This window comes from Myxine glutinosa, chromosome 10, assembly GCF_964187855.1.
Source record: "Myxine glutinosa chromosome 10, kmMyxGlut1.1, whole genome shotgun sequence".
NCBI classification, from domain to species: Eukaryota; Metazoa; Chordata; class Myxini; order Myxiniformes; family Myxinidae; genus Myxine; species Myxine glutinosa.
This window is the reverse complement of record NC_136270.1, coordinates 77,938,700-77,952,807: the sequence shown is the minus strand read 5'-3', so window position 1 is coordinate 77,952,807 and position 14,108 is coordinate 77,938,700. Positions and strand designations below refer to the sequence as shown.

Here is a 14,108-nt window from a genome sequence, read left to right as displayed (position 1 = left end):
TATTGTATTTGCCCTCGATGTAATGTCCATTGTGGTTTTATTACTCGTGGCGATGTATCAGACGGAAAGACATGGTACTGCTCTACCTGTAAGACTCGACAAAGCATTCGTCAAGGCAGTTGGTTTGAAGGTAGCCACCTATCCAGTTTACGCCCGTAAACTCCGACATTACAACCACCTATCCAGTTTACGCCCGTAAACTCCGACATTACAACCACCTATCCAGTTTACGCCCGGAAACTCCGACATTACAACCACCTATCCAGGTAACGCCCGTAAACTCCGACATTACCCTATTCGACACTCCTACGTCTATGAAATGGCTAGCTAGACGAGGCCTACTCTGTAATTCACGTGCAACGCAAGTATATGTACAAGTACAAGTACAAGTATGTAGCAAGTGTATATGCATTTTAGAGTGTTATGTGTGTGAATTAATACATATAGTGTTATTTCCACGTTTAAAATAATTTACGAACCTATTGGCGTATGCGGCGAATTTACGAACCTATTCCGGAAAATTACCGGCAATCAGTTTGTTTTCCTTACCAGAGACTTTGAGAAAGAATGAACTTGTCCACCAGGCCTCACGTCAAACTCAACTGTAAGAGATCGATCGTCTTCGGCCGCACCGCGCGCAGTGGCCGCACACACAACAAAGACGAGCAACTGGAACATGATCCACTTACTTTCGCTGCAAACAATGTCTAAAATATAATATAAATAGATAGTGCAATTGTTCGAGTGTAATGAAAAAAATTAACGTTGGCCAAAGAAGGAGGAGCCCCCTGCCAAGCTCTTCCGGGTCGCGTTGTTGTTGTTGTTGTTCTATTGTCTCCATACCGGAAAAGAGGTAAACGTTTCCGAATTTTAAAAAGACTTTATAACCATTAATACCCTAATATCAATTGATTTCGTGACGTGTAAAACAATTTTGTACAATAATACATATTTGGCGAGGTTGAGTCGAACAGGGAGCGGAAGAAGAAACATCCATATCCGGTGTATGTTCCAATACCAATCAGCCTGCTCTCGCTTGCCAAGCTTGCACTACAACGGAACGGAGCGCTCGGCATCGCGTAACAACATGGCGGTCTCCATGGAAACAATGCCTTCGTGGTGCTCGAGGAAATGCTGTCCATTTCGTCATTTTCAGTTTTACTTGACCTTCCTCTGACAACATCCCCAACACAAATTTTTTTGTGTTAATAGCGGCTGCAGAGTACGAGTAAGAGGGGAAGAAAGAGAAATAAATAGGGAGTCAGAAGGCGGAACTCCCTGCCAAGCTTATCTATACACCCTACCACTGTGCATTTTGGGAAGGGGGCGGGTTATTGCATTTTATATATCTTGAAGAATTAGGATGAAAATGGAGTAAAAATTAAATTATGAAATTTATGTTTCAATAATATTATGAATTTACATAACAGGGCGTGCCTCTGAATATTTCATTGTTTGTCGTATCGTTTTGAATCCGACTAGGCGGCCATTTTGTGCTCACATAACGAAGCACTGCTCTGAGTCTGAACCCACGAAGTGCTGCATTCACTCGTTCGTTGGGCAGAAATGCTCATTTGTCATCAGCTTTTCTCCACCAATTAGAAGCAAACTTTCATAAGTTACCCGGGTATTAGATATTGTAAGGAAGGTCGTGATTCGTTCTTTGGGAGTGACGTCAGTTTAAACTCATTTGCATACACATCTCGGCTGCAATCGTGCTTCCTGGGTTAATCGCTTGTCCCACTGGTCGAGCGGCTCGGCGAGCGGCTTGCAAAGCGGTTCATACAGAACGGCTAGCTTGGAAAGTGATAAGCCGCTCGACAACGGAACCCTTGTCCCTTGACGATCTACTTCGTGAGGTCCAGACGCAGGCGAGGGGTCAAAACATATTAACGAGGGTTGACCGCATCGACCCCCGTCCCGCACCACTCATCTGCTTGGGCTTGGCGAGCCGAGCACCTTCGGGTTTGTGAGCAAAGATGGCCGCCGTAGTCGGATTCAAAACGATCGGGGGCTATTGCTTCAATTCCACGGTCAAAGAGGAAGAGATTAAACATTTGAATGGACGTAAGTATGGCCGGACATTTGTCCGAGTTTGATATGCAATAGTGCGTGTTCTTTTGTACAGTAACTGTAAATGGATTTCCAAACGATATATTTTATAATGGAGAAAAGGAAACACGAACCGAGTTTGGTTTTCTTCATCAAACACGAGTAGACTAGAAATGAGATACGGACGCGGCGTTTGGAGGTGGATAGTTTGGATAACGTATGGTAAGGATACAACTACGAGACTTCAGACTCAGAGCTGAGGTTTGGAACATTTCCGAGTCCGAGAGCCGGAATAGGGGTGTGTTCAGTTACCAAGCAGCTTGCTAGCGCTTGCCGAGCCATCCGTTCCGTTTCAACGGTTTTGCATGGAGTGCTTGCTTGAGCGCTTCAGCTACTTTGTGAGCGCTGTACCAGAAACTTGGTAACTGAACACACTCCCAGGTATTGATAAACTTGTGATACGGGGCAGCTGCCCGAGGTGTATTCAGTTACCAAGTTTGGTGGTGTGTTCAGTTACCACGTTTAGCAATACCTGGGAGTGTGTTCAGTTACCAAGTTTAACAATACCTGGGAGTATGTTCAGTTACCAAGTTTAACAATACCTGGAAGTGTTCAGTTACCAAGTTTAACAATACCTGGGAGTATGTTCAGTTACCAAGTTTAACAATACCTGGAAGTGTTCAGTTACCAAGTTTAACAATAGCAAGGGATGTGCTCAGTTACAAAGTTTAACAATACCTGGAAGTGTTCAGTTACCAAGTTTAACAATACCTGGAAGTGTTCAGTTACCAAGTTTAACAATAGCAAGGGATGTGTTCAGTTACCAAGTTTAACAATACCCGGGAGTGTGTTCAGTTACCAAGTTTAACAATACCTGGACGTGTTCAGTTACCACGTTTAGCAATAGCTGAGGGTGTGTTGAGTTACCAAGTTTAATAGCTGGGGATGTGTTCAGTTGCCAAGCTTAACACAAGCTGGGGGTGTATTCAGTTACCACGTTTAGCAATAGCTGGTGGTGTGTTCAGTTACTACGTTTAGCAATACCTGGGAGTGTGTTCAGTTACCAAGTGTAACAATACCTGGGGATGTGCTCAGTTACCAAGTTTAACAATACCTGGAAGTGTTCGCTCACTAAGTTTAACAATAGCTAGGGATGTGTTCAGTTACCAAGTTTAACAATACCTGGAAGTGTTCAGTTACCACGTTTAGCAATACCTGAGGGTGTGTTGAGTTACCAAGTTTAATAGCTGGGGATGTGTTCAGTTACCAAGTTTAACAATAGCTGGTGGTGTATTCAGTTACCAAGTTTAACAATACTTGGGAGTGTGTTCAGTTACCAAGTTTAACAATACCTGGGAGTGTGTTCAGTTACCAAGTTTAACAATACCTGGAAGTGTTCGCTCACTAAGTTTAACAATAGCTAGGGATGTGTTCAGTTACCAAGTTTAACAATACCTGGAAGTGTTCAGTTACCACGTTTAGCAATACCTGAGGGTGTGTTGAGTTACCAAGTTTAATAGCTGGGGATGTGTTCAGTTACCAAGTTTAACAATACTTGGGAGTGTGTTCAGTTACCAAGTTTAACAATACCTGGGAGTGTGTTCAGTTACCAAGTTTAACAATACCTGGGAGTGTGTTCAGTTACCAAGTTTAACAATAGCTGGGGATGTGTTCAGTTACCAAGTGTGACAACAGCTGGGGGTGTGTTCAGTTACCAAGCTTAACAATAGCTGGTGGTGTGTTCAGTTGCCAAGTTTAAAACTACCTGGGGGTGTATTCAGTTACCATGTTTAGCAATAGCTGAGTGTGTTTAGTTACCAAGTTTAATATCTGGGGATGTGTTCAGTTACCAAGTTTAACAATACCTGGGAGTGTGTTCAGTTACCAAGTTTAGCAATACCTGGAAGTGCTCAGTTACCAAGTTTAACAATAGCTGGGGATGTGTTCAGTTACCAAGTTTAACAATACCTGGGAGTGCGTTCAGTTACCAAGTTTAACAATACCTGGAAGTGTTCAGTTACCAAGTTTAACAATAGCTGGGGATGTGTTCAGTTACCAAGTTTAACAATAGCTGGGGATGTGTTCAGTTACCAAGTTTGACAACAGCTGGGGGTGTGTTCAGTTACCAAGCTTAACAACAGCTGGGGGTGTGTTCAGTTACCAAGCTTAACAACAGCTGGGGGTGTGTTCAGTTACCAAGTTTAATAATACCTGGGAGTGTGTTCAGTTACCAAGTTTAACAATACCTGTGAGTGTTCAGTTACCAAGTTCAACAATAGCTGGTGGTGTGTTCAGTTGCCAAGTTTAACACTTGCTGGGGGTGTATTCATTTACCAGGTTTAGCAATAGCTGAGTGTGTGTTTAGTTACCGAGTTTAATAGCTGGGGATGTGTTCAGTTACCAAGTTTTACAATAGCTGGTGGTATGTTCAGTTACCAAGTTTAACAATACCTGGGAGTGTGTTCAGTTACCAAGTTTAACAATACCTGGGAGTGTGTTCAGTTACCAAGTTTAACAATACCTGGGAGTGTGTTCAGTTACCACATTTAGCAATAGCTGAGGGTGTGTTGAGTTACCAAGTTTAATAGCTGGGGGTGTGTCCAGTTACCAAGTTTAACAATAGCTATGGGTGTGGTCAGTTACCAAATTTAAGAATAGCTGGAGGTTTGTTCAGTTACCAAGTTTAACAATAGCTGGGGGTGTGTTTATAAATTGTCAAATTTAACAATAGCCAGGGGTGTGGTCTGTATCTGTGTCTGGCGTCTACGAACATCCCATTCAAACAAGATAGCAATACCACCATCGTAAAGAGATAATAACATGAGCTGCCCTTGAGGGATGCGACTCCAACTGCAGCTGCCCACATGACGTGTACCCGATGGGTCTCTCGAGACAAAAGTCTATCAAACATTTGTCAGATCACACATTTCATTTATCACTTCAACATTATTTTTCATGTCAATATGTACAACTTCATCCAAAGTACAAAACTTCATCCGATCAAGATGAAATTTCTTGAGCCAATATCCATATTGGGTCAAAAACTTTGACCCAATATGGATAAATTGTTGGAGAAAAAAAAATGATGACGTCATCGGTCACGTTGTTTGGTCGCCATATTTGTTTTAACACAAAAGCCTTAAAAACCACTAAAACACATCCTGGCGAGGGTCTGCAATCTCTGATTGCTCTTTCTTGTTTTTAATGCACAACATAAAGTTATACTTTGGGCACATTCTTTAATATTTTCTTCACTCAATATAATTGTTGGAACAGCAGAAAAAGTTAAGTTTAGTACTTTGGCAATATGTAGGAGGATGGACAGCCCTGCTTAAAGCTTATTTATAAGATATACGCTTGGTTATAAGAATCGGTAATTTCTTAAAATTTACAGATTTTGGCACTTATTTTGTCTTGGAGATCCAATCTTCAAACCCGAACCCAGATTTCAATTATATACATTAATTAGTCTGTGAGAGTAGTTTGTGTTTCCAAGGCAAGGCACATGTTTGAATAGGCTGAAAAAAAATGGCGGTTTAAGAACCCAGCATGTGATAGAGAGCTGACCAAAATGGCGCAACGCCATTTTGGTCAGTCGTATTTTGGGTTTTTTGTGATGAGCATCCCCGAAACTACCTTCAATATTGGGGTTTTAAAACACCCAGGTTTCATTCATCCACTCCCTTGGAATTCGCTTGGTATGCTTGCAATGTTTTGAGTCATTAGGTTTCATGGTTTTGGAGTTATGGCGGACACACACACACACACACACACACACACACACACACACACACACACACACACACACACACACACACACACACACTTTTATTATTATTGACTAGCAAAGGGACGAGGCATTGCTGGGCGACACAGTGTCACTTAGTGATGGACATATTGAACGGGAGAGATGAGAGATGAGGGGTAAGGGAGGGGAGGGAGAAGGGTAAGGAGAAAGGGAAGAAATTAGTGTTCTCCATATTCTTATCATATAGGTTTGTTGTAAATTTTATGGCAAAAGCTCAAATTATTGAAGAAAAGTTATGGCATGGAAAGACAACGAATAAACTCAGCGGTAAATCGATAAAGAAACAAGGAAGTGATTATTTAATAAATAAATAAAAACCCAGCCATCTCATGTGCAGTGTGGTGGCGACAGGCTAATAGGGCCGATTTGTACTCACCATGAGCTTGCCCTTTGACATTTTGACCCAATTATTAATTAGTCACCCCATCATTGATGTTAATTCTGAAAATATTTCAACATATATTGTAATTCTTTTAGTTGTTGACCTTGATAGGTGTTTATACTTGCATGCTGCATCTTGGTTATCATTCATGTGAAATGTGTTCTTTTTTTGGAATCACAGGATTGTGCATATACAATTCAATAAAGATATTTGAAGATCAAAGGAAAGAAAACCACCTCCAAGTCCCCAACGAGGATACCTTGGCTGAGGTCACTTTGGGGGGGTACCCAGTTTGTGCTGAGCTGGGAAAACTTTATCAGGAAGTGAATGGCAAGTCAAAAGTCATTTTCATTTGTAGTATACAGTACAGTACATAACACATTTTTCTTTATACATTCCTCATCTGAAACCCTCCTATATTGTTAAATGAAATTTTATTTGATTTCTGAGTTATGCAGGAACTATGGAAGAAGTCCAACCAGGTTCATCCTCAAATGTAACCTCCGGTGAAGGCGTTCCAAATGAAGAAGATGTTGTTCATGAGGACGATGCCAAAAAGAGTATGTTTACACAAATGGCCACGAAATGATCTTTCTGTACATGTGATTAAAAGTATAAGATTATTTACATGATTGCTCTAATAATGCATAATCTTCAGTAGCAATTCAACCTGAAATATTTTCCTTTTGCATGGATTTCCTTTTGCATGGTAGAGGCAAACACAGAGTTGAGACATTTAGCTTTTTCACGTGCCGAGTCAGCTGTGTAGCCATTTGAGGTAAGGGAGGGGATGGAGGGGGCACAAACACCAGAAACAGATTTGACCAGATGCCACCAGGATTTGGAAGAGGGAGACAGATAAGAGAGTTCGGTCTTGACAACGGAGAGATATTGTTTTGATGGCCAACCCGCCCACTCGAGTTGCTTCCATCATTAGGCGGGTAGATGAAGTTTCTTGTCTCACTCCAACCTATCAATGCAGTGAGAACATATTTTGCAAGTTTCATTTTAACCACTGCAATTTGTATCTTTTCTTGTTTCGATGCTCAGTCTGGAGTCACACAAAGGTGAAAGCCCTCATTCACCTGTACGAAGAGAACAAGGCCTCCTTTGAAAACCACTTCATTAAGAGGAAGGATGTGTGGCAGAAAATCACCGTGAAGCTCAACAAGGAGGGTGGCATGACCTTCAGTGTGGAGGAGGTGGATAAGAAATGGAGAAATTTAAAAGATCGGTAATTTTTCTGGCATTTCCTAACTTCGGGCTGACTATGCAAGAGAACATAATTGATAATTTCATTTTTTGCAGACTTTGAATTTTTCTGAATCTCTGCTTCCTATAAACATTGCACCTCAAATGTGCGCAACAATGCTGGCCTTTTGACCTCCACCATCAGAGGAGGATGGAGGTTGTGTTTTTGCCCCTGTTTGTCCGTCTCTCTGTGAGTAGGATATCTCAAAAAGTTATGGATGGATTTTAACGAAATTTGGTCAACAAGTTGGGTGTGTGACAAGGACGAATTGATTAAATTTTGGTGAAGATCCGGATATGATAAAAAAAAATTAATTTTCAAATGATTCTTCACATTGAGAGATGGTACCAAAAACGATATATAGCAATCTATTTCACAAAATTGTGGATGGATTATGATCAAATTTAGTGGACGAGTTGTGCAGGTGACAGGAACAAGCCGATTATATTTTGGTTCAGGTCTGGATGCATATCTGGCCTATCAGTAGGATACAAAACAAACTGTTCAGCCTGTCGAAAGTATGCACTCCACCGAGTGTCGTTCGAGTTCAGTTTTCTTTCTGAAGCTTGCAATTTGAGGACGAACGAGAATATATATATATATATATATATTATATATATCCATAAAAACCTATATATACAGTCGTGGCCAAAAATATTGGCACCCTTTTTTTCTTTTCTTTTTGTATACAGGATCGAGGCTCGTGAAAGAGCTAACATTTATCACACAAACAAATCAAACAGACAAACGAAATATATAAAAAGAGGGAGCGGTAGACAAGATGGGGAGAGAAGGGGAAGCACACAAACAACATTTGAGAGCAGGGACATCGGGAGATGTGTGGGAGGGAGAGGGCTTGGGGGGAGGAGGCGTGGGAAGGGGGAGGGGGGTGGGAGAAGTATAAAACACAAGGACACCAAGGGCTTCCAGGAAAGAAGTTGGTATTTCAAAAAAGTGGATTTGGGGTGAAATTAGCAGGGGTAGAAAAGATCAAGGTTTTGGATGGGGGAAGATAAGAGATGGTGGTGAACAGCTGTTTTAAAGACCTGGAGGGACGAGTGGGATTGAAGAGAGTGAGGGAGTTTGTTCCAGAGGCGGGAGAAAAGAGGAATGAAGGAGTGAAGGTGAGCAGAGAGTCTTGATTTTGGCAGTTCAACCATAAGAGGGTGACAGGCAGATCTTGTGCGACCTGTAGGAATATTTGGGGGACAGAGCCCAGAGAGAGCTGGGGGGGGGGGGGCAAGGCCGGAGAGGAGTCGGTAGAAGACGGAAAGACCACCAACCTGCCTTCGGTGAGTGAGTGAAAGGCCCTTAGAGTTAGCTTCATCGCGGGAGATTCCAATGATTCTGAACGCTTTGGTTTCAACAGCGTGAAGATGATCTAGGTGTGAGGCAGGAGCACCAGCCCAGAGGGGAGAGCAGTATTCCATTGAGCTGTGGATGAAAGCCTTGTATGTGGTGAGGAGCTCAGGTGTGCCAAGGAAGGACTTCGCACGACGGAGGATGCCCAGTCGACGACTGGCTTTGGAGGCCAGATTTGAAATGTGGTTTTCCCAGGAAAGATCATGGCAGATAGTGAGACCCAAAAGCTTGAGTGACAGAACTTCTTGGAGAGGATTATTCAGAAAGTGGATGGGAGGGTTGTCCAGTCGGTCTTTTCGGAGAGACATCGTAAGAGTGTGAGATTTGTCAGGATTGAAAGACATGTTCCATTTGTTCGCCCAGTCTGTGATTTTGTCCAGGTCTGCAGAGAGCGAGGAGGCTGCAGACTGCCGATCTGAGGGATGAGGAATGGAGCGACAGAGAGTAGAGTCATCAGCAAAGAGATAGAGAGGATTTTCAAGAGAGTCAGAGAGATCATTGATGAAGACCAGAAAAAGCACAGGGTCCAGAACACTGCCTTGGGGAACTCCAGCCTGAACAGGAAGAGGAGATGAGAGAAACCCATTCAGGGCCACACGTTGACTAAGACTAGAGAGGAAGTCCGCCAGCCATGCATGGAGATTTCCATGGATACCAAAGGAGGAGAGTTTGGTGAGCAGAGCTGAGTGCCAGACCGTATCGAAGGCACGTGATATGTCAAGGGAGACAGCTCTAATTTCCTGTTTGGCATTGAGGACCTCCATCCATTGCCTCCACCCTTGCACTTTTTTCAAATAACTTAAAATTTTCTCTAAAGTTAAGTTTAAATTGACAAAAGTATTTGGTCTCCACAATTCTTTATTTCACTGTTAATATTACAGAACCTTTGTTTTTGATACAGAACTTAATATATGCTTTTAAATCAGAAAAGAAAAAAATGGCATTGGCAAAATTCTTGACACCCGAGACTTACTATTTGGTAGCACTTTGCTTACACTTTACTTACTTTACACTTACAAGCTTACACTTTGGTAGCCTTTGGACAAAATAACTGCAGTCAAGCGCTTCCTGTAGCCATGAATGAGCTTCCTACACCTCTCTACTGGCAGTTTGGCCCACTCCTCTTGTACAAGCTGCTCCAGTTCTTCCAGATTTGAAGGGTACCTTCTCTCAACTGCTGTTTTCAGATCTCCCCACAGGTGTTCAATGAGATTTAGATTTATTGCTGGCCACTTCAGAACAGTCCAGCGTTTTGTCTTCAACCACTCCTGGGTGCTTTTTGAAGTGTGTTTGGGGTCATTGTCCTGCTGCAAGACCCATGACCTTCGACGGCGACCCAGCTTTCTGACACTGGGTAGAACATTGCGCTCCAAAATGCCTAGGTAATCTCCTGATTTAATGATTCCATGCACATATTGAAGGCACCCAGTGCCAGAGGCAGCACAGCAACCCCAAAATATCACTGAACCTCCTCCATGTTTGACTGTAGGGAAGGTGTTCTTTTCTTTGAAGGCTTCATTGCGTTTTCTGTAAACAGAGATTATGTACTTTACCAAAAAGCTCTAATTTGGTCTCATCTATCCACAGAACATTCACCCAGAAGGATTTTGCTTGTTCAGGGGTGTTTTGGCAAACTCCAGTTGGGCTTTCTTACGTCTCTCTCTCTCTCAGCAGTGGGCTCCTACCATAGAACCCCTTTCATCGAGTTGGCGACAGATGGTGCGAGTTGAAACTGTCGTACCTTGTGTCTGACGGTCAGCTTGAATCTGTTTGGCAGTTGATTGCAGTGCTTTCTCCACCATTTGAACAATGCTGTATATACAGTCGTGGGCAAAAATATTGGCACCCCTGCACTTTTTTCAAATAATGCACGATTTCTTCCAGAAAATTGTTCAAATTTTAAAAACTTTTGGTATCCACATATGTATTTCTTTGATTTTCAGTGGAACAAAACAGAAAAAGCTGAAAAAATTACTAAATCTTAGCTTATTCCACACATAAATCCGAAAATGGTCCGAACAATATTATGGGCACATTTTAAAAGTTGTTCGAAATAATTAGAATTCAAGCAGGTGATTCTCCTTTACTTTGGAAGTGAACTCACCTGTGGTGAGTTGCAGGTGCCTGCAATATAAAAATCAGTCACTCAAACACCAAGGGTTGGCGTCAGGAAGGGCATCCGGCCATAAAAACATTGCCTCAAACAGGGCACCAGTTTGAATGGAGAAGAGTCAGTCTGCTGTTTTGTGTCACTGTGTGTACTGCAAGGAGCATTGAGAAATGAAAGAAAACCAGACAATTGTCTGAGGAGGTCAGACACAAGATTGTAGCCAAGCATGGACAATCTCAATGCCACTAGTCCATCAGCAGAGACCTTGATGTTCCTGTGTACACCTTACGCAATGTTATCAGGAAGTTTAAGGCCCATGGCACTGTAGCCAATCTCCCTGGAAGTGGCTGCAAGAGAAAGATTTGATCAAAGATTGCAGCGAAGGATTGTTCGAATGGTGGCGAAAGCATCTTGATCAACTGCCAAGCAGATTCAAGTTGACCTTCAGATACAAGGAACGACAATTGAAACTCGCACCATCCGTCGCCAACTCGACGAAAGGGGGTTATATGGTCGGAGACCCAGGAGGACCCCACTGCTGAGAGAGAGAGAGAGACGTAATAAAGCCCGACTGGAGTTTGCCAACACACCTGCACAAGTCAAAATCCTTCTGGGAGAATGTCCTGTGGACTGACGAGACCAAATTTGAGCTTTTTGGAAAAACACATCATCAGAAAACAAAATGAAGCCTTCAAAGAAAAGAACATCTTTACTTCCCTCCAATCAAACGTGGAGGTTCAGTGATGTTTTGGGGTTGCTGTGCTGCCTCTAGCACTGGGTGCCTTGAATGTGTGCATGACATCATGAAATCAGGAGATTACCAAGGCATTTTGGAACGCAATGATCAACCCAGTGTCAGAAAGCTGGGTCTCCCTCGAAGGTCATGGGTCTTGCAGCAGGACAATGACCTCAAAACACATTTCACAAAGCACCCAGGAGTGGTTCAAGACAAAATGTTGGACTGTTCTGAAGTGGCCAGCAATGAGCCCAGATCTAAATCCCATTGAACACCTGTGGGGAGATCTGAAAACAGCAATTGGGAGAAAGCACCCTTCAAATCTGGGAGAACTGGAGCAGTTTGCACGAGAAGAGTGGGTCAAACTGCCAGTAGAGAGGTGTAGGAAACTCATTCATGGCTATAGGAAGTGCTTGACTGCAGTTATTTTGTCCAAAGGCATATAATATGTGCTACCACATATTAAGTCTGGGGCGTCAATAATTTTGTCAATGCCATTTCTTTTTATTTCCTGATTTAAAAGGATTTATTGAGTTCTGAATCAAAAACAAAGGTTCTGTAATATTAACAGTGAAATAAAGAATTGTGGACACCAAATACTTTTGTCAATTTCAACTTTTTGTGGAGAAAATTGTGAGTTATTTGAAAAAAGTGCAAAGGTGCCAATATTTTTGGCCATGACTGGAAACAGTGCATTCAGAAAGTATTCAGACCCCTTCACTTTTTTCACATTTTGTTATGTTGCAGCCTTATGCTGAAATCGTTTAAATTCATTTTTTCCCTCATCAATCTTCACTCAATACCCCATAATGACAAAGAGAAAACAGGATTTTAGAAAGTTTTGCAAATTTATTAAAAAGAAAAAACTGAAATATCACATTGACATAAGTATTCAAACCCTTTGCTATGACACTTGAAATTTAACTCAGGTGCCTCCCATTTATCTTGATAATCTTTGAGATGTTTGTGCACCTGGATTGGAGTCCACATGTGGTAAATTCAATTGATTGGACATGATTTGGAAAGGCACACACCTGTCTAGATAAGGTCTCACAGCTGACAATGCATATCAGAGCAAAAACCAAATCATGAGGTCGAAGGAACTGCCTGCATAGCTCAGAGACAGGTTTGTGTCAAGGCACAGATCTGGGAAAGCCTACAAAAAAATTTCTGCTGCATTGAAGGTTCCCAAGAGCACAGTGGCCTCCATAATTCTTAAATGCAAGAAGTTTGGAACAACGAAACGGTGGGGTTTCACAAAATGTGAAAAAAGTGAAGGGGTCTGAATACTTTCTGAATGCACTGTATACAGTTGTGGCCAGTGGCCAGACGGAAGCCAAACAGTTCAATCTTGGTTTCATCAGCACACAGAATCTTGTTTCTCACAGTCCGAGAGTCCTTTCGGTGCTTTTTTGCAAACTCCAAGCGGGCTTTCATGTGTCTTTCACTGAGGAGAGGCTTCCGTCTGGCCACTCTGCCATGAAGCCCAGATCGGTGGAGTGTTGCAGTGATGGTTGTCCTTCTGGAAGTTTCTCCCATCTCCACACAGGATCTATGGAGCTCAGCCAGAGTGACCATCGAATTATTGGTCACCTCTATTACCAAGGCCCTTCTCGCCCGATTGCTCAGTTTGGCCGGGCGGCCATCTATAGGAAGAGTCCTGGTTGTTCCAAACTTCTTCAATTTAAGAATTATGGAGGCCACTGTGCTCTTGGGAATCCTCAATGCAGCAGAGATTTTTTTTGTGGGCTTCCCCAGATCTGTGCCTCAACACAATCCTGTCTCTGAGCTCTGCAGGCAGTTCCTTCGACCTCATGGCTTGGTTTTTGCTCTGATATGCATCGTCAGCTGTGAGACTTTATATGGACAGGTGTGTGCCTTTCCAAATCATGTCCAATCAATTGAATTTACCACAGGTGGACTCCAATCAAGGTGTAGAAACATCCCAAAGATGATCAAGAGAACTGGGAGGCACCTGAGCTAAATTTCAAGCGTTATCGCAAAGGGGATGAATACTTACAGTCACGTGAAAAAGTAAGTACACCCCATGTAAAGTTTTGACTTTTTCAACATATTTCAACATACAGCTATTTGATCTTCATTTCAACAATATTGATAGATAAAGGTGATATAATATAACAAATATCATGAAACATTTACATTTTGTAGTCCATTGTATAATTTAAATAAACATAAATGCAAATTTCACATGTGGAAAACATAAGTACACCCTTGGCTCTCATAGGTGGTATTGCCCCCTTTGGCAGAAACAACCTCAAGTAGGCGTTTCTTATAACTGTCTACCAGTCTCTGATATCGACTGGGAGAAATTTTTGCCCACTCCTCCATGCAGAATTATTTCAGCTGTGCGATGTTTGAGGGGTTTCTTGCATGCACAGCTCGTTT

General features: G+C 42.3%; 2 protein-coding genes across 3 annotated transcripts in view; one reads left to right on the top strand and one right to left on the bottom strand.

Annotated features, from left to right (window-relative positions):
- Positions 1 to 825, bottom strand: part of MYDGF (myeloid derived growth factor) — a 44,194-nt gene extending 43,369 nt beyond the window's left edge. Inside the window, exon 1 of the mRNA XM_068126726.2 lies at positions 550 to 825. Coding sequence (XP_067982827.2) covers positions 550 to 678 — 129 coding nt within the window. The 5' untranslated portion in view covers positions 679 to 825. The remainder of the gene's footprint in view (positions 1 to 549) is intronic.
- Positions 826 to 1,555: 730 nt separating this feature from the next.
- LOC137434071 (uncharacterized) overlaps positions 1,556 to 14,108 on the top strand; it is a 17,011-nt gene continuing 4,458 nt past the window's right edge. The window contains exons 1-4 of one of the 2 annotated variants that reach the window (XM_068126715.2): positions 1,556 to 2,067; positions 6,423 to 6,572; positions 6,701 to 6,802; positions 7,293 to 7,476. In XM_068126715.2, the coding sequence (XP_067982816.2) occupies positions 1,980 to 2,067; positions 6,423 to 6,572; positions 6,701 to 6,802; positions 7,293 to 7,476 (524 nt within the window). In that variant the 5' untranslated portion in view covers positions 1,556 to 1,979. The remainder of the gene's footprint in view (positions 2,068 to 6,422; positions 6,573 to 6,700; positions 6,803 to 7,292; positions 7,477 to 14,108) is intronic. The other variant, XM_068126717.2, reaches the window with a different exon arrangement.